Source organism: Metopolophium dirhodum, chromosome 2, assembly GCF_019925205.1.
Source record: "Metopolophium dirhodum isolate CAU chromosome 2, ASM1992520v1, whole genome shotgun sequence".
NCBI lineage: Eukaryota > Metazoa > Arthropoda > Insecta > Hemiptera > Aphididae > Metopolophium > Metopolophium dirhodum.
The window spans coordinates 24,720,454-24,746,979 of record NC_083561.1 but is presented as its reverse complement, the minus strand read 5'-3'; the positions used below and the strand labels follow the sequence as shown (position 1 = coordinate 24,746,979).

The 26,526-nt window shown below is 31.4% G+C and overlaps 1 protein-coding gene and 1 long non-coding RNA gene across 2 annotated transcripts in view; both read left to right on the top strand.

Annotated features, from left to right (window-relative positions):
* LOC132938227 (homeobox protein abdominal-A homolog) overlaps positions 1 to 6,140 on the top strand; it is a 37,497-nt gene extending 31,357 nt beyond the window's left edge. The window contains exon 3 of the mRNA XM_061004946.1: positions 2,688 to 6,140. Coding sequence (XP_060860929.1) covers positions 2,688 to 3,133 — 446 coding nt within the window. The 3' untranslated portion in view covers positions 3,134 to 6,140. The remainder of the gene's footprint in view (positions 1 to 2,687) is intronic.
* LOC132938231 (uncharacterized) overlaps positions 1 to 26,526 on the top strand; it is a 320,472-nt gene that overhangs the window by 92,282 nt on the left and 201,664 nt on the right. The gene's annotated exons all lie outside the window — the stretch shown is intronic.

Here is a 26,526-nt window from a genome sequence, read left to right as displayed (position 1 = left end):
CTTGTCCTCTGCGATCGGTTGGGATAACATATAGCTCGCGTTCTATTTTATCCGGCGTTTCCCAAAATAATAATTATAATTAAAGCATTACGTTATAATATACCCATAGGGTTATCTGGAGGTGGGAAAAAAAGCTGGTCTCTTCAAAGACGGACTCGGCGGTCGTCGCGCACGACGAAAATATTCTCGTGCGGTAAGCGACCGAGATGAAAATTTGAGCAAGAGAAAGTAAGAGAGAGAGAGAGAGAGAGAGAGAGAGAGAAAGAAACCGTGAGAGAGAAATAGAACCCCCTCGGCGGTATACCCGGCACGTAACCATGGCGACCGCCGCAGTCTCCGCCCTTGGTGGTGGCGCCATTAAAGAGCGCGCGGTGAATTCCCGAGACGGCCATCCGCGGCGACCGTGGCAGGGACGCGATTGCGGGTGTTGGAATAATTATTGTCGCCGTCGCACACCTCAACACGTACAAAACGCCCGTGCTGTACACTGCTGCTGCAGATAACTCCGCGAATGAGTTATAATACTCTCGTGTACATTATAATTTTATCGTAATGTTGGTAAACAATCTTACAATTGCACAAGTCCTCTAATGTGTTATAATAATAATATTATGTTATACGAAATACAATAATGGATACGCATTAATTGGTACCTCCACCCTTGTCCCCGGACCACCCCTCCGTGACGGGTGTCTGTTGCAATACCGTTTATTTTGATCGATCGTTTATTTGTCGCGATTTTTTCGTCTCTGAATCTCGCGCCGAAGGATCGTGAACCTGCGAACTCGAGCAGGATCTTGCGCAGCGCGCGTGTGACCTTTTTCTAACCACAGTCACCTTTTTGAGTTTTGGTCGTTTTTAATACTGCTGCAGTCCTTGGCTAAACTTTGGCCTTAAAAATCATAGACGCGCGTGGGTGGGTACGACCGAACACTGTGCGTCCAACATTTTTTACGACCCCGTTGTGGGCCCCGAATAAATAATGGGGTTTTAAACGATTTATCGCCACCTGCAGGTCGACGGCAATGAAGTCTTTCTGGTTCATATCGATCTCGTCCATTAGACCACCGACGGCGACGTCCCAGCACAGTTTCAGACCACGTGTACTTTTATATATTATGCGTCATATTCGTATTCTGCCGTGTAACAATGGCTGATAAATGTAGTATATTATTATATAGGTATACTAACAACGCAGCTCAGTTCAAAATATAATTCTTGTTTCGAAACGTACGCGTGTGTTGTTGTTACGACTATCGCGCTGTTAATAGTTAATACACTGTGAATTCGACATCCTTCTGATTAGCACATGTTTCTTTATATGGGTGCTGCCACTGCGATATATATAATTATTTTATATTTATATAATATATTATAATATAGAGATTTTATATAACTTGGTGTGTAACAATAATGCCAGCCGACCGGACAATATTACATATTATAATATCCATATGAACAAATAAATGATAACATGTATGTACTCGTGTTGTATATTATGTGTAATTACTTATTACATAATATTATAGCCTAAACAACGCATTTTATAAAACAAAAACTATAACCCCGGTTCGACGCTTTATCAGTTTTTGTTTTTCCGATTCTCCAGATAGTGCCTATATATAGTGACCAATTATATAAAACTATATATCATAATTATCATATTACCGTGTACAGTATCTTTCTATACCTCGTATCTAAACGAGTGGCATACGTGTTTAATCTTTAAAGTCTGTAGATTATAACCGTGGGTAATTTTTTACACGAGAAAACCACGATCGTTTGGTGTTTAAACCCGGTATACGAGGTATATTATCAAAAAATACACGTCATAATATTATACTCATGTTTGTTTCGTAAACGTGTGTGCATAATTTGGGCGTAATGACCACGGTAGTTTTTCACTGTTTCCGCCTTCCGGTGAAAATTGATGGTTATATTGGTGTACGCGCCTCGATAGTCATTGTAAAGGTCTCGAGGTCGTCCTATATTTTTTGTATTCGTTTTTAGCGGAAAATGTAATTTAACTGTCGGATTTACTCTCAATATATTTTAATGATTTAATTGACTACCTATTATTCTTATTAAATACCTGAATATTGTTAGTCCAGATCGGTTGTGTCACATACGTCCAAAAAAAAAATGATGCTAACTTTTTTGTTCTTAAAATGACCAAAATGTTACGCGGCCCAGCGATATGGATTAGGAAGTCTGTTCGATCCGGACATGATGCACGCTGGTGTTTCGGTGTTATTCACACTGCAAGGCGTGTCACGAGGACTTGACACTACCAAGCTCGAATTATACACCGTACACTATGTTGCGCACATTCGTTTTGAACTCGCGATCAATCGTCCTGTACATCGTTAACTCATTATTAGCAGTAACCATGTGTGCAGTTATAATAATGTGATATGACTATTGATACATACGAAAAATCAGCCACCCAATGGCGACGCTATAAATTGATTAGTCTAAATAATATTGTTCTCCCCGAATGACGGGTTAGTTGAGATTCAAATGATTTAATCCTCTGTGCCACTTTCCATTCAGTCCTCTATATACAGGAGGATTGCCTGGAATTGTGCCAGAGCCAAGAGCAGATATTGCTCCACATATAATGTATAAGCACACGACCACTCTGTAGAACGTTTAACGAGCGCCTGTTTGTTATTTTTTGTCCACAGGTCCGAACGGATGTCCGCGTCGTCGCGGTCGGCAGACGTACACCAGATTCCAGACTCTGGAGCTGGAAAAGGAGTTCCATTTCAACCACTACCTGACCCGGAGGCGGAGGATTGAGATCGCGCACGCCTTGTGCCTGACCGAGCGCCAGATCAAGATTTGGTTCCAGAACAGACGGATGAAACTCAAGAAGGAGCTGCGGGCCGTCAAGGAGATCAACGAGCAGGCCCGCCGGGAACGGGACGAGCAGGCTAAAAAGCAGGATCACACGAAAATGGACGTGGGAGGCGGCGGTGGCGGGATGCACCAGCAGCAACAGCAACAGCAACAGCAGCAACAGCAGCAGCAGCAGCAAATGTCGCACCATCAGATGTCGCACGAACAGCACAAGCTGCAGATGGGCGGCCTGGACAAAGGGTCCGCCGACATGCTCAAGGCCAAAACGTAAACGGCGCGATCGAGCGCGCGACAACGTTTCGCACAGTAATAGAGTAATGATATAAATGATAATAATAATGATTAATATTATAATAACGTGTCGCATGATTATTATTGTTATTGTTTCGACAATTGTATAGAATTTCTCTTTCGATTCGAAAAATACGTAAATAATTTATAAATATATATTATAATATATATTTATCTATATACAAACTATTCTTACATAATATTTATACATATTATATAATATATTACATTCATAGACTTAATTTAAATAATACCTAATTATAATATTAATGACAAAAAAAAAAAAAAACGGAAAAAAAATTTTACTTATAAGAAATATTTTGACAAAATAGTACCTATTTTTCTCAATACAAGAAACGACGCGAGTTTCACATTCGTAGGCCTACATTTCTCTGTCCTTTTTTTTACTCTTATTTTAAATTAATATATTCCAGAAAAAACAAACACTGGCGATTCAAGAGAATTAAATAAATCGCTTTCCTCGATCGCCGGCGCTCTACGATTCCACGGTACAATAAATGTTATCACATCCGTTGTCTTGCGCGGCGATTGCCCTTCTCTAAGTATATTCTTTAAATTATATTGATAATATTATTATAATAATAATAATATAATATGATGTTTATTACTTTATTTTATTTTATTTTTTTGTTTTTATCCTTCGTTTTACGACAAATTATTGTTTGACACATTCTGATAGTACATAATAATATAATTTATAATATTATAAACGCGTTTCGCGCGCCCGCACAAAAGTATAAAAAAAAAATTCCGTACGTAAACAATATATGCATCAGAAACTCCCGGTATCCTCAATCGCAGTTCGGAATCGCGGGTCGGACGACGGCGATAATATTATAATTGTGGCGATCTGTCGGTGTTGAGGGTTATACCATAGTAGATATAACTGCAGTGCCCACCCCTAATCGACAGATTTGCATTCCCATGTACGAACCCCAAACCGGTGCGTGGAGGAAAATTGTTCATATTTTTTGGTTGTACTATTTGTTCGGTACCTATATACACGCGGATATCGCTGCACCGGGGCGCCCGCTTTTTAGATACATTTTCCCGAGGTATTTCCAAACGGCGGCCGACGTTGTTCCTATACTTTGCAAGTATTATTATTATTATTATTATCATACTATATTATTATGTACCTCATACCTATATAATATATATATATATATACATAATATTGTTTCGTTTGTAATGATACGATTTTTTTTTTCTTTTATCCATTTATGTTTGTTTGTTATGTCTGATTCGGGAGCGTATGTACCATATAATAAAATGTGTCTCGGTGTACGACTTTCATTTTTATTTTTTCCTGTTCGATATCATTTTTCGTTTCGTTTCGTTTAAGTTTCCGAACGGCGCAGTTACGTTTTCGCCGATTCCTTCTGGTTCAAGTTTGTATACGTTATTGTCACCGACGCGTTTTCGTTCACATCTATTACGTTTTTATTTTATCATTTTCCTCTACCCCGTAAGTTGTGATCGATATTTTTTTATTTTTTTTTTTTTAGTTTTTAATACATTTACTACGATAATATCGTTTAGCTCGTTCTTTTTTGTGACCATATTCCTAGATAAATATTGTTTCTTTACTTCTATCATTAAGCGTAATATATTATAATATAATTTGTTTGTTTATAGTTTTCATCGGTAGGGTTTATTTAACGAGTTCATTACATAAAAGAAAATAATACTAAATACATCTTGATGTTTACCGAGTAAAGTATTTCCTCCCGACACTTATGTAAATATATAATATATAGATTAATGCTTTATTAATATTTAATTTATTTTTACAATCTTTCTTAAGATTAATGATTAAACATAATAATAAACTATTCAATTAATATCTATTTAATTATTTTTTTTGTATACCTACTGAAGTTTTTTTTTTTTATTATTATTATTATTATTATTATTATTATTTTGTTTTGTTTTCATTTGTATGATATACCACTATATATATTTTTTTTATTACGCCTATAATATAAATCGGTCGTAATTTCGACAATCTAAAACATATATTTTAGGCCTATCCAAAATTCAAAATTTGTAAACAGCTTCTATAGATATTAAGACGTTTATCGCGAACGATTAGACTATTATTTAGATTGATTGAATAATTTTAAAAATTATATACGTATTAAAATATTGTAATTTAACATAATTTATAGGTACCTAATAAGCGTTTATGCATATTATATTTTTAAGGCCATCAGAGACATACTTTGGAAACGATTTTTGTTTATATCCACATATATACGTAATTATAGATTCAGGGTAGGTTTTTTTAAAATTGTATAGACTGTCAAAAGTTTATCGAAACGACATAGAATTCCTAAAATAATTTAATAAAAATAATTTTCAGCAAAAATATTTTGTTGTCTGATTATATTATATGGAAATATGATATTAATATTCTTATATCGTCATTATTGTTAAAAATAATATATTTTGTTGTTTTACACCAATTTAAACCGTAACGCTAAGTGAAAGTTATAAAACGAAAGACAAATACGTAAATAGCATTAATGAACATAATTATATATATAAATATTATAAATTATAATATAATGTGTGAAAATTCGATCTGCTAAGACTAATATTTTTTAACTATATTTATTACTTATATATAATAATGATATACGTTGACTTTTTTTCTCTGTCTAGTGTATGCAGTTTTTAGCGTAGTGTGTTTACGATAATATATATGTATTATATATATATACACGTTTACATATGCGTATATATAGCGTAAATTATTTTAATGGATGTACTTAATCTGTAAATACATATATAAGAGTAGTGCAACACTGTAGGCTATTGTTCATTTTTTTTTTTTTTTAATAATCGAAATGTTAGTTTTAAACAATAATAATGTTTTGTTTTTCAAGTGTACAATTTATTTTTATTTTTGACAATTAAATAAGCTTAAATTCAGTGCAATATAATACGTATATTTCTTGAAATTCATCTATTTTAACGGTGATATGTATGTGAATTCCAGACCAGCGTGTTATACTATATAAAATTATAGTCTGCAAACCGGAATCTTTAGAGTCGATGCGTTTTCCGTTTAATATGATATTATTATTTTATACTATATTATGGTATATATAGTATTATATCGATTTCGAACGAATCTAAAACGAGCTTTATGAAAACCATTTCACCGCAGAAAATACCCGAAGCGCGCAATTGCGATTCACACGATGTGCAGCAGTCGTTTAAAATGCCGCACGTATACGTCCTGTGCAGGAAAACAACAAATTGTTCGTTAAATTTCAATCAGACGATATCGATATTCGATCCAACTAAATATTATGCGTAGTGTATCTAGTTTTTTCTTATATTTATAATATACAGAAAACCCAAGCAGAGACCAAAATATATTTAATGTTTATATCGTTTTTAATACGAGTACCTACCGTGATACTTAATTGTCAACGTGTTCTCAGTGTTGAAGAGCTCTTAGAAAAAAAATAAACACTATGTGGCGCCGCAATAAACAATATCATAATAATATAATACGTATTCCTATACGTAGAGTCGTAGACATTAAATTAAGAAACGCTTGTGTGATAATAATATAATATATTGTAGCACGTTATTAAACCTACTTAGATATTAATATGATGTGTGGTGCACCTTGTGTGTTTGTGCTCGAGTTTTTTTTAAATAATTTATACAATAAGAGCTTGTTCGTAAGAAACGGTCTCTTGGCTCGCGCAGTAAATGTGTTCACATTCCGACGTAAGCACATAATTGTGCTGTATACACGTGTGTCTATAGGTACATGGCGCGAGTCTGTAGGTATTTATAAAATATATTACATGCTTATAAGATATTTAAGATTCGACACAGATTAACGGTTGGTTATAGGTATTTATACACAGTCGTCGTTGCGTATTATTATGGCGAGAACACAATGTTTTAAATACCGCTGCAGACTACAAATTTTAGTATTAACTACAGAAACCGACGGAATTGTCAAGCGTTTATAATTTTTACCCCGTGTATACTTGTAGCAGTAAATTTTGTTCTTTAGCGAAACGAGTTTGATGGTCTCGAATATATAAGCTTAACGTGTAGGTATATCTATAGGTACGCATACACGTGTGTGTGTGTGTGCTTAAAACATAATTTTATTTCGATGTAATAATGAGGACATGGAGTTGAATTTAAGTAAAATGTCTGTCCCGTCGTGCAGATCCTTTGGGTTTGTCGAAATTCTCGAAAATAAAATGTTTCTGTGAATATGAACATCAAACTCTTACTGCGTTTTTATTACGCATGAATTACGAATTATATTATTTATGCATTCATTTTAATAAAAAGTTGAACGTACAACAAAAAAAATTGTTCTATAAAAAAACAATTTGAGATTAAAATATTTTATTGGTTATTTCTATGTCTAAATAAAAATCGTTATTCGTTGCGAGGTTGGAAAAAATTATCCGACACTATATAAAAAATACTGTACAATCACTGAACGTTTCAAACGTCCAAAACTAGTTTAATGCTAACGAGTGCTGCGCAGTAGATAATCGCGAATCGAAATGTTTCGACTGCGCCCCTGCGATTTCCATCGCTTCAATCGACATTCCACTCAACGACGCGTCACGAATGACGGGCCGGAATCGATTAAAAACGAATAAATGTCCGCGATCTGCGCCGATGTATACCCATATAGGTTCTGCACAGGTAAAATAGTAAGATTTTTTTCTTATCAGTTAGAAATTCCGTGGTAAACGGTGGCGTTATCACGCAGGTTTTGACTGATGGTGAAAGCGGGGCTCCGAGAATTAGTTGAAATCGGGTTTCCGGCAATTGTGTAGGTCGGCTATAGCCCATTTACAGCTCTCGATTGAAAAAAAAAAGGTTAATTTCCAAACGGCTCCCGTTGAATACAAATATACGTCAATCCCCGAAATAGGCCCCGTTTTCGACAACACAAATTCATTTCCACTCCATACAGATTTGTGACTATATCAAAAGAGTTGTGGTTAAAAATATGATGTGTACTATACCGTCGTCTCCAATTATTATTAATTAAATTATATTAACGAAATTCCTCAAAACGCGTGCCCGCACACTCGGATGAGTGATGCAAGGGTAACGCGGACGGATGTTGGCGTGGACTATAAGTAAAAAGAAATGTCAACACCGCTTATATAGGCCTCAGCGTTTCTCTAAATTAGTGCAGGGCCTAGTCTGTGCGACCCAAACAGCTGCCATCCATTGTCTGTTGGTTCCCAAACAGTTCCCGACGAAAAAGATTTCACGAATACGTAAATTCCTAAACGGCGGCTCCCATTCGATAACGAAAATTCTTCATGATTTTCTTTGTACCTATATAAAAATTTAAAAATAACACCGCAATACAAGTGAAAAAATTATGACGATAAAATTACACATGATCCGTAGTCATTGGTGCCGTGAATTAACGTGTAAGATATTATTCGCGTGATGCCATGTGCGTACTGGAATCAGTGTAATTGTGAGACGTGAGTATGTTCTGTATACTTACTCGAGGAGAAGGTTCTTCACGGTATATACCAGGTGTTCTCGTAAAATGGGTACTCTCTATAACTTATAGTTACCTACATTACTCAGTACCCTAAACATATTTTAGAATTCTGTCGGTGGAATATCATTAGTGATCCAATAGTCTAGTTTCACGTCCCGTAAACAAAATTCAAAAATATGCATAATTTAATTAATTATATAGTGTACCTTGTTTTTAAAAGTTCAAAAGAAGAGGGGCCTCGTACAAAATGTACCAGTAACAAAATTGTATAGGTGGTACAAAATTGTTGTTTTTATTAATATAATCTCTAACAATGGTAAATTATTTTGTAGTTTATAATATACAATGTATTATTGTCTTGAGGTAAAAATTAACTACCTATACCTTTTAGTGTAGGTGGGCCCCAGTACCTATACAATATACTATAAGAGAGGGGCACCGGTCGGCATTTTCCAACTAAGCGACTTAGCGACCGTCAAATCCACCACTGTCTACAGCTACATATAGGTGGGTATACACGTACCTAGGTATAGGTGCGGTATGCTTTTGTCGTACAGCGGTGTATGTGTGTGTGCGCCCCTCGTATAATTCGGGGCAAATCACGCGATATAACGTTAAAGTTTTGTGTTTTATTTTTTATACAGACCTATAAATGTAGTACCCAATACCGCGCCATCGTGTACACAGAAACCGTCGTCTTCGTCATTGTATATTATATATATATATAAGCTCGATATATACGAGCTTTTGGCGTGCGTACATAATAAACCGCAAGAACCGCCGCGTGTTCCGACGATAATAATATTATTATTATTATTATTAATACTTACATTATTGGTGTAAAACAAAAAAAGCCGTAAAAGCAGTTTGGTTTTTTTATTTTTCGTTTTTCGTTTCCGCACACGCCGGCACGCTAATAATCCATCGTATTTCGTGTATGCTCCCTGAACAGATAATATTATTATAATGCCACGACTGTAGCAGCAGCAGTCACCAGTACAATAATAATTGTAGGTATGCCTACCTACGTCGTTTTTAAATTTTTCGCCACTCCGCTTTGGATTTTCGGGCGCAAAACGGGTCGTGGAAAAACGCCTGCAACCGGCGCGGCGGTAGCCCTCTTTTTAGCCCGGCGGGGGAAAATCCATATTATAAAAACCCTGTACACACACGCGAGAGCGTTTTGTGCGTGTGTGCGAGATAAAATTACGGGAGAATATTGAGGAGGGGTTGTCAGCCGGTGCTTACACAGAATCCGAGTGGGTGGGGGGTGGTTCGACGGTGGTAGATTTCTTACTGCGGGGTAGGTACGACTCACACGGCGTACGAGGGGAGGGTGGTCGGGGCGCGCAAGGGTAAGAACGTCGGCGACGATCAATAGTGTGTATAGCGTGTGTAGTAGTGGCGGCGGCGGCGGCTGTATACATATTATATACGCGGGGGCGGCGGCGGGTGGCTAAACTTTTATGGAAAACGGTTACGCCCTGCGGAATGTGCACATAACCTGCGGACCCCGGGGCGGTAAAACGTAATTTTATCATTCCGAATTGATCGTATTCCCCGGGAAAATGTTCCAGACATCGGTTTCCAAATGGTCGTCGTTGTCGTGTGCACGAGTAAAAACGAAAAGTATAAAACATATTATACGTCATAATATTAGGTATATATGTATGTGTGTGTGGTACACGAATGACGGTAGCCGGGGAATAAAATACTAAAAAAAAAGCGTATATTATATAATAATCTACGAAACAATGACATAATATTATTATTGCAAGACAAATGACGTCGCCGCCGCCGCCGGAGAAACGCGTACCTACGGATTTTAGATATTTATCGCGCGTGCAGGACGAACTTTTAGCGACCCGGCATTTTTGACAGACCGTTTTCTGCTGAACAGTGGTAGCCGCGGTAGTATTACTATGCGATACATATAGATATATATTATACCGTGGTATGGGTATTTGTACTGTGTACATCTATTACGGGTGCAGTTTATCCCCATCGCTGCACTGCCGTAACGTCAGAACTGAAACGTCTTTTCGACGTAATTTTTCTTATCAACAAATTGTTTTTTTTAGCGTATAACACTGACTAAAATATTGTCCGCTTAAGATTTCTGTAAAATAACGTCTGTTAAATATCAAAAAGCGGTTACGCACTACGAAAAGCACCTAAAATTAAATTTCAATTTTCCTATCCTATAAAATGAAATATTCTCTGTGGATTTTACTTTGTACCTTTTTAAAAGAACGCCCGAAGAATCACACACAGTCTAATATATTATTATATTATTATAATTAATGCGTATACGTTCAAATGAATACATGTGCACATGACGCACCGATGTATACTTTTCTATTAGAACACAATCTTAGATTTCAACTACACCACAAAAGATACCAAATAATTACTATTATTAAACGCACGATGTAACTTCTCGAATGCGGTTCGTCACTTTTCCGGATAATCTTAAGCGACCTAGGGACGAGATAGTTTCATAATTTATGACATAGGTACTTTTAATATACAATTTTATGTTTATTAAGGATATAAGTTTTGAATAATAAGATTCATAAATCTTCTTCCCAACAATTGTTTTTTACATAGGTAACTACTTACATACCTTTATATACCTACAAATTAATTGGGCAACTAAATAATGCTATAATCAAATAGCCAAATCAATAAATAAGATAATAATAATAATAATAATATAATCTTATCATTATAAGATATATAATACTATAACAACTATATTATTAGTCATTATTCATTACTCATTGTAGTCATGGGAAATTCTGTATTGAAAAGCTTTAAATCAAACACAATGTATTATAATATTAAACAGTATTTTATTGAAGATCATAATATGAATTAATTAAAAATAAATGCAGTACCCATTACAATATAATATTATATATATACCTACCTAATAATCACAATAATAATTTTATAGTTTTTGTTTTTTATTGGAAAGTTGTAGTTGTAGGTTCATTAAATAGTGAACGATAATCATGAATATGAATAATTATCTAAAGATTTGTAGATAATATTATTATTATCTATATTACCTGTAACCAAACCAACACCGTGGTCTACAACAACGTCATAATCAGTTAGCGATAAACATAGAATATTATCAAATTCGATCGTTTGTATTGACGAGATAATCAAAAGATAACATTTAGTAATATTTATTAAGATTTCGTATTATGGCGATTTAAGTAAACAATTAAAAAAAAAAGTTGGCGATTGCCACTCGCCTTGAGGCCTCAGTATATTAATTGTGTATTTATAGACATTGTTAATAACTTTAAAGCCAGATTCCTCACACATGATTTGGTGATCTACTGATCTTCCAGCTCTTACTGTAATATTATTATAAATCAGTTATCATTAATCGCATATTTCGTTCTTAAATGAAAAATCGATAGAGACCATTGAATACTATTCATTTAAATGCAAAAAATGATCTTATCAAGTATTGAAGCATTGGATATAATATAAATATTTATTGGTTTTATGTAAACAAAGTTGAACCGTTTAAATTGTTTATTTAGATAAAAAAAGGAAAATATTTTATACGCAAAAGTATGAACATTGTTTAAATTTACAGTAAAAAGATGATAGCAATAAATTATTATTAAAATAAATATAGACGATAAGGTAACGTTTTTTTTTTACTCATATCCCTATTTATAATATATAAATATAGTTTATATATAAATTATAGCTAGTAGTCATATTTAACATATAGTTTGTAGCTAAAATAAGTAACGTATAAAGGACCTTTATTTATGTTTATTTAAGTTTTGGGACGCATATATTCATATACCGTAGATATATTGTATTATCATCCGTATACAGTTTGTTAAAAACAATTTACGGGACGCAACTCATCGTCTGATGATAGGTCGATTTCTAGCATATACTATACTTAGCCGTCTCAGTGATTCACCAAAATATAATACATTTATTTTATTATTCTATATAGCAATACAGCGAAAATTCCAAGTAGCTTGAGTGACACAGTAAGATAGTTCTATGCGTGACGAGTGCACTTAAGTGTTAAGTTACACTGTTGCAGTGCTGGATTGTGTCACAATTTAGATCAGCGGAAGATCAAAGCATTCAATTTTTTTTTCCAACTGGTTACTGATTACTGATTAGTAATAAATAATTAAATACTTTCATTCGATTAGGTATATTCTAAAACAGATTATTGTATTTATTAACAGGAGTGTATACATTACTTAGGTACTCGCATCAATCATTGGTGAACAAAAAAATAATGAAATCGCTATACATCGTATTTTATATACGCTACGAGATAACTGGTATTGGTTGTTATTATTGAACTATTATAATCGATTAAATACTACCAGACAATCAATAAAATATTAAAATATTTTTTAAAGAGGATTCATCCTGAATATTTGCATTTAACTGGGATAACTTTATTACTAATACATTTGTTTAGAAAAATATATACATGCAGTAAGCAAATTATAATATAATATAGGTACTAATATTATATATTTTATAAATATTTTTTTTCTAGTTCTTAAATAATATCTTATTTAATTTACGATAGATCTTCGTCGTGAAATGTTTTTTTGTATTAGTTATAACATAATATATGTCTACATGTATAATACGTCATATACGTATGAAAAGATAGATAACCTTTGTGTAATGCCCAAATCTCATAATCATAATTCATAAGTAATAACTATGTAAGTGCAATATGTTACTAAGTAATCAGTAATCACTAATCTATATAAGTACCAATGCGATATTACAACATCCCCTGTATAAAAATTCCACCTCAAATTCTTTATAGCACTCTTTATTTTTTTGACACCTACAACCTATCTATCCTTTACTAGCTGATACCGCGGCAACCTCGTTGCACGTAAAAAATTATAACTTTAAAAAAATTGTGATTATTCAACTTCTTTTGGGTGCAACTCAACCTCCCTGATATAGGCAATCCGACTACGTCAGATCGTGGACAATATGTGACAGCATATCAAGTAGGCAATGTCTGAAAATTTGATTTGATGCATGCTTATTACTTACATCCGATCTGTCCGATTAATCAATGGCAACTAAATAATAAATACTAATTTCTACTAATTATTTCACCTATATCCAATATATAGCAACCATTAATAAACAACAATTTCTACCGTAAATCTCAAAATCCCCGTTTGAGTACCTCCCCGGGTTGGACCTAGGAGATTGAAAAATACTTTACGACCAATTCCCACAACTATCAAATATACAAAAAAAATTTCATTAGAATCGGTCAAATCGTTTCGGAGGACTGCGACGACAAACACCGTGACACAAGAGTTTTAGATTTTAGATTTTCCAAACTAAAATCATGACATTGAATTATGTTTAAAAATTAATAGTAATTACTAATTATAAATTGTCATTATAAATAGTAGGTATTGTGCGTCTCTATAAATGTTGCTCTATGAAAGGTTAACAATAATTTCAGTAAATAAACAGTTATTTTGGCCAACTATTAAACGGTTATAAAAACATAATATATCAATAATAATATTATCATCTTGAAATATTGTGTGACAAATTATCTTTTTACGGAAATTCATCATAAAACACATCAAAATGTGTAACTTAATGAGTTTCTTGTACGTAACTCGTTAGTAATAATTGGTAGTACACATTACTCCGTTAATATAATAAATGATTAACTATCAATAAATATGTCTGTAATAATTGTCAAATATAAATAATATTATAATAATTTCAAGTAAAACATAATAATTTTGCTTGAATTTTCTAGTTTGGTATAGGGTTGTGTACCTACATTATTTTGTCTATTTATTATTCATATTACTTATAGGTACCTACTTCATTTATTTGTCTCAACTATAATTTATAATATATTATAATGCACACACTAAATTTCCAAACATTACTATACACTGTACGTTTGTAAGACGGAATAAGGTAGCTATATCATTTCAATATATTTTTATCGAAAGTTGAAAGTATATTGTATTAAAACGATTTGGGAGTTTTGGACTTTAAAGTTGAATGTTAAAACTTAATATTTATGTTTAATTAAATTCACAAAAATATATTATAACTAATAATTTTCCAATCGAGAACTTAAACTATTATAAAATGTTCAGCATCGTATACCATTATTGGTATAACATATACATCAGGTTCAATTATATTTTGTTTTAATATAAAAATATAATGTTACATAAAATATATTGTAAGACACGAAATATAGGAGTAGGTTAGTACAGGCATAATATAAGTTAGAACTTTATATTTGAAATGAAAGTTAAAAAATTGTTTACCCTGTACCTTCGAATTTGTTTAAGGCTTAGTATATCGACGGTTGATTGTCCCTACTACACTTTAAAATATATCATCTTATATAGGTGCATATTTTTGTCGTTTGAATTGTTATGTTATAAAGTTAAAATGTTTGACAAAATATTAAGTGATTGTGAGATATACATACGTATAATTGTTTTAAAAAACGGAGACGTCTGCTGTATAGTAGGTGTCGAGTATACTTGAGTAGGTCACTGTAATGGGTGTCTTAAATTTTAGTTCACTTAAAATTGAATACAAAAAACATTCTGACCAGAGACGGTATAGTGTGTCAACCTATAAAATATATATATTTCCTAGAATATTATATATATATATTATTTATTAATCATATATTTATAATGTTATTATAGTAGTTTATTTTTTTATTTGTATAGTGTGTCAACCTATAAAATATATATATTTCCAAGAATATTATATATATATTATTTATTAATCATATATTTATAATGTTATTAGTAGTTTATTTTTCTATTTGTAGCTAATTTATGCTAATCGCGTGCATAAAATAATAATAATTATAATATAATTTCATATAATATAAGCTGTTGCCTGTAAGTAACATTTAAGTCAATGCAGACGTACCATAGAGTGGTATGAATACAGAGGTTCGTTGTATAAAATATAGCTTAAGAACTAAATATTTGGAAAATATCATTATGTATAGTGGAATTGTTCAAGTTTTTACGAATACAATTTTTGATTTACAACAAAATCATAGGGAGAACAAATCGTTTTTTACGTGAAAATATTCAATCTCAGATATTGAGCTTCAATGGCTCATAAAAGATGTATGTGGCTTTACGCCAAACTTTTTTTAATTTCTAGTAAAATCTGCTTATGAGGTATCTTGTTTTACATTTTCAATCCTTAGATATGAATTTCCAACTACAAAAGAATTTTTTTTTGTCTATTATAAAAATTGTCAACTGCACATATAAATACAAAACCCAATCATTTTAAATACAACGGTACCAATAGCTCTACGCTTAAGTAAAAAAAATATTAAAATAAAATATTATTAAACCGTATTTTGTATGCATACAAAATAAATAGTTATAAACAGTTGGACCTTGCAGTTTAATATTTTATAATCCCGGTCACTGAGGGTATCCACATTGGTGGGCCTCCCTCCTCACGCCATTTCATGTTATGTACCTATACTGCCCTCCTAAGCCAAAAAGCAGCAAGAGACAAAATTTGAAAAATGAGTTTATTATATTATCAAATTAATCTCGTTATTTTAAGGAGCATTTTTTGGTTCCTTAGCAAAAATACCGTAAATGCAATAGTTTTTGTAATAAACGTGGTTAAACATATATACGTATTTACAAATATATGAATGATTATACTAAGCAAAAAAGCAGTATCAAACACATGCTAAGCAAAAAGGCAGTAACTGCAGACCACAGTATACGGTATAATTTTGTAGGTAGTAAGGTAATAAGTATTGCTCAAATACGGTAATTATTTAATTTTTACAATATGATAAAAATAACAAGATGATTCAAAAAAAGTTATTTTTCTCAAAACTACTACATTGTTGTTTACTGTTTTTTGGCTTAGGAGGGCAGTATATTAGGTATACAATTTACTTATTGTATTGTATTATAAATATTACAGATTGTAAATACTCTATTTTTATCTAATAAAAGAAAAAAAAGAAATGTGTAGCATGTGATAGGAATTAATTAAATATGCAATGTTATAATTGACAATAATTATAATAATAATGTATTTGATCATTATTCCATACATTTTCTCCAAAACGATGAAATAATATAATACGGGTTACTATGATTTATATTGTTTTCTGGAATTCATCTTCTCTAAAAAAGGAACACAAAACCTACGCGAAGGTTTAAAGGAAAACGTTTTGGTCGTTTGCATTTTTTTCCTTTATTGATATTCTAACATCAAATTATTGTATTTCGACAATAAATTAACATACGCGTAAACATTATAAGACTAACAAAAAACAAGAAGATCAACTGGTAAAGTACACACTATAAATTCTTACACCCGTCTGTAATATAAAATTAAGAGCATGTTTAGTTATAATTATATAATTGGCTAAAAGAGCATTAATAAGAGATGGGTTGATACCTAGGGTGAAAAAATGATCTTTTATTAAATTCTATGTTGGGAGAAATATGGACAATTGAGAAGCGAATGTTGAAAATCGCAATATGCCCCACCCAGGGTAGAGTACGAACTGAGTCCTAATGTGGATGAGTGGTATATTATGGTAGTAGGTTGTGACCGGTGCGTAATCTGGTGTATTTGGGTATGACAGCACGGATAATTTTTAGAGGTGGGGTCCGCATATTATAATAAGCCATAAAAAAAATATGTTTTTTCACAATGATTTTACGAAAGCTCAAAACTACGTTGATTGACGACCACCCACGTCGTCACGATTATTATATAAGTAGCAAGTAGGCTGTATACTTATACTGCTAATCCGTATTACACTGCGGTAGATTAGGTAGTTGCACGATTATAATATGACGTTGAAAGTTAGATTATAGTGTCGTTTTATTTTTACTCGCGTTCACGACAAGAAATCGAATGCAAATATTGCAAATCGTTACAATTGTCGCTGGAGAATTAAGTTATTTTATTATACGGTCTCTGTGCCTCATCATCGCGTTACACATTATAATATTATTGTTTTCAACGATCATTGTTATTAGTTTCGAACGCTTTTGAGGGGTGCGCGCACGCAACCGTGCACTTTTTATCCGCATTCGTCATCGAAAGTCGAAGCGGACCCGTCGCCCGGACCACCATTGGACGCCGCACGTGCCTATACGCCTTGTACGTTTTCAAGTTTTCACAAAAACCCTAAACGGAAATCGATCTGGCCGACTCGTCCGATTCCAAATGTTTATTATTATACCGACGACGACCAGATGACAATAAAAGTAAGAAACCTCATTATACATTATATATAGTACCCATACGGCCTTACGTCGTCTGCGCATCACTATTGTTAATTTTGACCTATTTTTTAAGACAGTTGCGCATCGTTCGATTATACCTTACTTCAAATTATTGTTTATCATTTGCGCATCAACATATTTAACAATAAACAACTGGGAGAGATTGGGACCTTACCCAAAAGCGTAAGTTGTTTTCAATAACTTTACGCTTGTAATATTCAATTTTCAAATATTGTGTAGATATTTCTGTTGACAAGTTCATGTATTTATTATTTATTACATATACCTATGTATATTGATATATTACGAAAAGATTGAACAACTGAAGTGTATAGGTACCGGTGACTCCTAATCACGACCATTCCGCATAAATTATCATCGTTGTATTATGTGTATATAGGTATTGTAATTATGACTATTATTTATAATTTATTATACTTATAATGTGTGAATCATAACAAATATTGAATTTTATAGTTCAACCAGTATTTAGTGTTAAAAGTTCTTTTAATAATTTGTGAAGACAACTTATAAACTTCCAATATTTCGTATGGATACTTTTCTTTTGTTATATATGCTGATGTGCAAACGATGTACGATATTTTGGCACAGGTAAACAGACAGTGCGCAAACGCTGATCGCCGCCGCCCTGCTACTGGTAAAATCAGTAGGTAACTACAAAATTAAATTTTTTTGAAAACTAATTTTGTTTTTATTTTTTTCTATATCAGTGAAATATTATAAGTATACTTTTTTATTGAAACAATTGGAAATGTATGCCAGTAAAAAAAAAAGAAACTTAATTTGGGAATAAATAAATTATTTTTGACATTTTTCTCATTATTAAAGAAGTTACTGCTTTTCGCTCTACATAGCATTACCCACATATTAAATAATAGTGAATAAATATTATGAAATGTAGCAGTGTTATCAATATAATTTAGTGCTGCCAGTATAAAAAGGTAAAGGCAGTCCCTTTTTTTATTTTTTATTTTAGAAAATTTACAATCTGTATTACGTAACACAATAAGTAAAATGGATGACTGACATAACACTATATACATACAAAATGAAACACAAGATGAGGGAAATCATCCAGCGATGGTACCCTCCAAAGGCAGTCCCTATACAGTAAACCAAATAAATAATTATTAAAAAATATATTTATGAATGATTAATAATTATCTTCTTGGATATGGTTTTATAAATCATCGTTCATTACAACGAAATTATTGTCTTCATCGGTAGATACTGCAAGATAAATAAAACTGTTATAGTAGTATGACTAGAAGAAAATGCAGTAAAAGTATTAAATGTTTTGAGTTTTAACTGTGAACGCAGTAATTGTTGTGTACATATTTTTGCTTTTAACTGTAAGAATTGTTGTTTACTGCGTTTTTCTCTAAATATACGATTTTTGTAATGACATTTTATAAATTAAATTTTGAGCACTAGTTTTTCTGTATTTTTTCCCAAGTAAAATTAATCAACTAACTACTAACAATATTTCAGCCCAAACCTCATTTTTTTTATATTTTTGTAGTTTATTACTTTTCCCAGTAGCAGTGACGGCTGCTGATGCTGAAACGATGACCTACCTACCTACCTATTTTAAAGTAGTCGTTAATACAGGGCTGCTAACTTGATGCTTTGAAAGTTTTTATTACCCTTATATAGGTCACTTTTGTCGGTGAATTTCTATTTCGATTATAATTGTAATATTATTTCTGAAGATAGATTATTTTTATATTGTTATTGTCTTCAATAGCGCTTGTCGGTGAATAAAAATACCGATAAAATATAATAACATGTATTATAATACTGCAGCTTTAATTATTATCTTTAAAATAAAGTTTAAATATAAATCAATAAATACTATTTAAATATTATACCTAATATAATAATTTATAAAACATTTACATTATAAATTTTTACAATATTTTGGTGCCAATTTTTTTAAAACCATCGGATCCTACTGATATCCAATATTTAAAAACAATAATGTTAATATAAATGACTAAAAAAAGTCATTGTCGTCAAACCCATTGTAATATTATTGCATTATTTAGAGTATATATCGTATAGATTAACTTATATCTAGTATAACATTCTCCAACACAAATGAAACTTAAAGGAAGTCTGCAAAAATAATCAATTGTTTTATGCATATAATATGTAATGTTTTCTGAAAAATAAATAAATTATCAAAATTAATATAATTTATACTAATGTGAATGCTAATGACCTAGCTGTCGAAAACTTTATTCTCGATGAATATAAATACATAATATGTAGGTATGTATGGTAATATATACACATTACACAATTTATACATTATTAGGTAGGGTATGAACATGAGTATGTTTATGGATATTGTGTGGCTTATAGTGCATATTTTCCCATATTTTAAGTAGTAAACAAACCTTTTTTTCATGCATTTAATGTATATAATATATATCAATTCGATGACTAGATTATTAATTTTTATGATTTACTATAACATAATATCATTGATTAATAATTATAACTATGAGATATTATACTGTATGTCTAATCTTAGCATTTTTTTTTTAATTACCAATTAAACAAAAATGCTTTTTGCTTTGATTGTAAAAACAAGCCGACTAGGTTGTTTTTTCAAATGTAGTACATTTAAATATTTTTATTTTCTTATAAAAATTAGATAAGGAGCAAGTACTATACAAAACAAAAACCTTAATTAAATTTCATCTTCACACACAAAGTTTATCTAGACTTATAATATATATGTAATGGATATAATATATTATACAAATATAATCTGTATGTATGTATATATATTTTTTTAAATAATTTTAGTATAATATGATATAAGCATAAGTATAATATATATGTATAAATATTAAATACGTATAATTTATTATAATTATGTACTCACCTATAGTTCTTGTTATATTTTTTTGTACGAATTGTTTTTAAAATTAAAGGAAGAAATGCATAGTCCTTATTTTTTTAGATAAAAAATTTTAAGAAGTTTCATTTACAAACATTGAATACGATTGGAAACAATATAAAGATTGAACATTATAAGGTAAATTCACATTTTTAGAACTTAATTTCTAATAGAGTCTTATAATATATATTATATTAAAACTGTATTTAGTTTAATATATGACGGGTAACAATATCGAATCTATATAATATTTAAATATTATCTCATATATTGTATATAGTGTATGTGTGTGTAAAAGTTTTTTAAATGCATAACATCCAACATTTTAAACTCATTTACTTGGATATTTAAATTTTATGTTGTTGATTTATTCTAATAAAATCTATATAATAAATTGGTATATTATAGGGCAGAACATTGGTAAGTAACGTCTATACCTACATCCATATATTTTTTCTATCGTAAAACCTACCTATATATACTGTATAGATAAGAAGTTATCGTATATTCAAATTGATAATATTCTACTTTTCTGATCTTATAAAAAGTAATTAATGCGTCGCTATAGTTTATTCTGAGTTATAAATACAGTTGTAAATTTGTAATATTTTACAGTTGTTGGACGTACTGGGTAAATAATAAGAAATGTTGTGGCTTGTGCATATAGTTTAGACTAATAAAATATTGTGTATAACGTCGTAATCTTTGTAGAAAACTTTGGAAATTGTCATTTCGCAACAAAATTATTATATAGTTCCACATTGTCGTATACGAAACTGTTTAAGTTTATATAATGCAGTTTAGAAAACCGTCTGAATTATAAGCAGTCGTTGCAAACAATTTATATATTATTGTGATCTTATTTAGTTGATGATCGTAAATTAATTTCTCGCGACTTAAAGATAATCAAGAAATGCTAGCGTGATGGTGTTGTTTGACGATATATTTTATGCGTACGAAACTCGACGTTCTTTGTGAACTAGCCAGACATGGGACAATATATTGGTTTGCTGTTAAAATTTTCAGATGAGATTTTTCCGTAAATAAAAAATGTCCATCGTTGGTGCAGTGTCTTCTGTCCTGTCGTGTAATATCTTATACCCCTACATCTTATAGGTGTAGTTATGTAACTCCCAAGTCCCAAGTCTATGAACACCGTCCCCGCTAAAGGGATGAACTAAACCATTTGTTTTTACTTCGTTGAAAATAAGAAAATACAGTGAAACCTCCCCTAACGGACCACTCCCGATAGCGGACATTTTCTCGTGTACCAACTACAAACTTTCTATACAATCCGAACCCGCTGAATAACCGACCATGTCCGGTATTTAGAGGTTTCAATGTACACAGCTGCGGTATACAACAGTAGGGGAAACCTATATGTGCCGCACTACCACCCATACCGGAGCTTAAGACCGACGTGGTATCTTTCGGTATAAATGGAATCATCGCCGTGGACGTGTATGCGCACGACGTTATATTTTATTTTCTCCTCTGCCGCGCGATGACATCCGCCGTCGACATAATAGACGTTATTTTTATTAATATTATGTGCTTTTTTTTTCTTTATTTTATCCGCATCGTTATTGTCGTCGTTTTGCGCCGTTAGGATTATCATTATTATCATCGTCTTCATCGTCTCCATCGTCGTCATCATGATTATTATATTATTATTCTCTCGTGATTATTGCCATCGTGCGTGTATAATATTATAGCAGCGGCTCGCTGACCATTATTGCGACCAGGACTCGCTTTAAACCGCCGCCGTGTGCATTTCGTACTTTACGACGACATTTATCACGTTTACGGCCGGTTTGGCTCGTAAAAAAAAAAAATTAATGCGCTGGCCGACGAAAATATTACGCGCGTAATTATTCCGACACGTAATATAATAATAATAATAATAATAATAATATTGTTATAACTATATATTATTATATTATATTATACATATTTTTGTTTTTGTATATATTTCATAGTAAAAACGCGCTTTCGTTTACATATACTCGCCGCCGTCGTCGGTCGCGGCGCCCGTTTGAGGTCGGGCTACGACGACTTTAACGTTTACAAACCGCTTTGGTTGTACCTTATTTTTTGTTTCCATTTTGTATCTTGTAGTTTTATATTTATTACGGACATTTTGGGGTCTGCACACGCCGACCGGTACAAACTCAAAAACTTCATTATAAACATGTACCCATAGATACAGATATTCGTATTATGTTACCTGACCTGACCTATAAACACATTTTATTGCATTTAAATCATCTAATACGATCACAATATGATATTATGAAACCTATCGTAAATTCATATTTTTTTTTTATTGGTCAACCAATTCAGTTGATGGATATATTGTCCATCTTTATTCATTCATACTTTTTAAACTATTATTTGTGCATATTAAAAACATAGGAATACAAGAATAAGTAGGTATAGTAATATGTAATAATGTAATATAGTAATAAACTGGGTGATATTGTTTATGGTAACTACATTTTTAGGAACGTTAGATAATGAAAAATAAAATAAAATCGCAGCTGCTGTATTGTTGGGACTTGGGATCAGTAAGTCATGCTTTTATGTTTTAATCTTAGACGATTAAGTGGAAACACATTTATTGAGTTCTATAGATCTTTAGATTTTAAGACCCAAATCGTTAGCTTCCATTAGTTATATTTTATCTTTATAATATTTTTATACCTTTAAGTTTGATGATAGATCAATTCATAATAATATTAATACTAAGGTAGGTTGCAGAACCTTCATGTTTCCGAGCCCTCTCTGTTTTACAAAAGTGTACAAGTGTACAACACGACAAATTTGTATTCAGCAGAACCAATAATTGTGTGTGTTTACCTTTAGTATATTATAATGTTTTTTCGAACCTATTGGTAAGAGTTTTATATAGGCCACAAGTGTCTTCAATCTTTTTAGGCAGAGTGTCACATTTTATTTTTGAGATGCATTAATTGTTTAGAAATGTATTGGAAAATATACTCAAATAACCACCAAGCGGGCCCAGTAAGTTGAAGACCCTTGTTCTAGGGCATCTTATAGGCTTTTATTGATATTTAAATAACTTTAAAGCAGTTAATGAATAGATATGAACATTTTAATACTGCATTTTTTTATTTATTCAAAACTCAATTAAAAATTAAAATAGCAATAAAATGCTGTGAAATGCCATGGATAATATTATTACCCTTAAGTTTGATAATAGTTACACTGTAATACTTAAGCTAGTAACATAAAATTGTAGGTTTTGCTGAATACAAATTTTCTATTTTGTACATTTATTTTATCTAGGTACGTTTATAAGATGGAGACACACAAGTGAGTTTGGTGTCCTCTCAAATTAATACATTCACTATAGCTGAGTAATTTGGTATAGAATACATCAGTTGTATAGAATTAAGGACATTCCGGCTTATACAATTTACAATTATCGAAGAGTAATATTTTTTACGTAAGGTGATTTTACAGTTAACGTAAAATCAAATAGATGTTTTTTTTTTTAAATAGGTAGTATATTCTTTAGTGTTGTGTTGTTCAGCATGTTGAATGTTTATATATATTTTTGTTATTTTTAATAATTAAATCTATGAGTAGAGACTATAAAATGGTTCACTTCAGCAAGGTAACAGCTATGTTACCGGGTATAAATTATTTACTTTTCAATTATCATTCCAATACATTGTCAGACTAAACTCAATTGCCTGTATGTTGTTCCTTTATCTCTGAATTCGTCCCCGTCCCATATAAATACTTACATTTCCTTTTGTGAAATAATTTACACATTTTAATATATAATATATAGGTACATTCTTATGTGTTCATATTACTTCTTATCAATACTATGTATACGAATATTCAGTCTATTTAACTTTTGATTTAAATACTTTTTTACACGATTTTTAATAACATTATAATTTCGAAAAAAAGGTCTGTCTTGAACTTGCTTATTAATTTAATCTATTTTAACCATTTAGAGTTGTTAACAATTGTAATACATAACCTCTAATCTTTACTCATTGAAATGTCGGTTAATTTTCTAGGTTTTGAGGTATTTGAATACAATTTTACAATAAATTTAATCAAACTCATCTCTAACTAGAAACAGTGGGAACCGTTTGAACAAAATTTGGATTTTTAAATAATAATTAAAGTATCAAACACTTAAAGTACCAAGCATTAACAGTACGTTTCTATTGTGATTTGTTGTCGGAAAACCAACCATTTTGACTGACACGCGTTTATGTACAATTTCTAATATTATAGTTGGTACTTTTGTATCAGACTATTCAAGAATTATTTATCGCCTTAAATAATAATATGGTATGTTAAATTGTATAATCTATAGGTGTGTAGTATAGGTAGGTAGGTCTTCTGTAATTCCGTTACCTAACTGTAAGGCCAAAGGCCACAGTCTGTTAAAATACAAAGTATATGTCGGAAGGGATGCGATGAAAACAATTTTGCCTCCCTTTGTGTACACACAAATGTACAATAAAATAAAGTATCCATCGGTGATTTGGCAAATCTTGTTTTCTTGGAAAAATATTGGAAATTAGCATATTTTTGCTTTATTTTTATCAACTACACAGTTTTATAGTCATATTATGTCATGTTAACGCAGTGCTGTAATATTTTATTATGTATTTTTAAACACCCCATTGTGGTCGTTTATATCTGAATCTGAAACGGACCTTTATATACTATACTATCAGTCTATTATGTTTTATATGAGCAATATAATATGTTTTCCCTTGTTTTTTCACATATATCAAATACACACTAAACACCTTCCCCGGAGCCGTCGTATAATATTTTATAGCCCCAGTATTGTTGAGAACGCGACAAACCATCTTTACGAATGAACCTACTGTATGTATTTTCATTGAAGTCTCCCCAATTCTTCAAATTTTATAGATGTTTTACAAACGTTTAAATATTATGATTCTGCTAGGATCTTAAACCGCAATATTTATTATGTGTATAAAATTCGTATAAAAATAATTATGTACAAATAATAAACATGACGATTTTAAGATCTTTTGATTGAAAAGAGAATAAAAACAACACGATTAAATTAAGTTGCTACGTTTTTTACGCCATGTTTTAAACAAAAATATGTAAGTAGTGATTATTATAATAATATGCAGGTATACCTATCTAATATATTATATTATTTGACACATAAAATAAAAAACTTTGATGTCTGAATCATTTTCTAGCTATATAGTAACCAAATAATGAAATTATTTTAACAGTCAAGTTGTTATAGTTGTCAGTTTAGTTACTATAAATTTTTTTATGGTTTTTATTTTATATAGAGGTTGTATGTACTCATGTCGTTGAGTAAAAATGTGCTATGCTATTTTATTTTGATGATAATTCAGTATTTTATTTTACATCAATTGTATTTGAATGTTTAAAAATGTCCATATCCTATTTTCAGTTAAATAAATGTTCAATAGATGGAACACAAATTAGAATAAAATTAAATATTAACCAATGACATATTATAATGGTTTTCGGCCGGAATTTTAAAATTG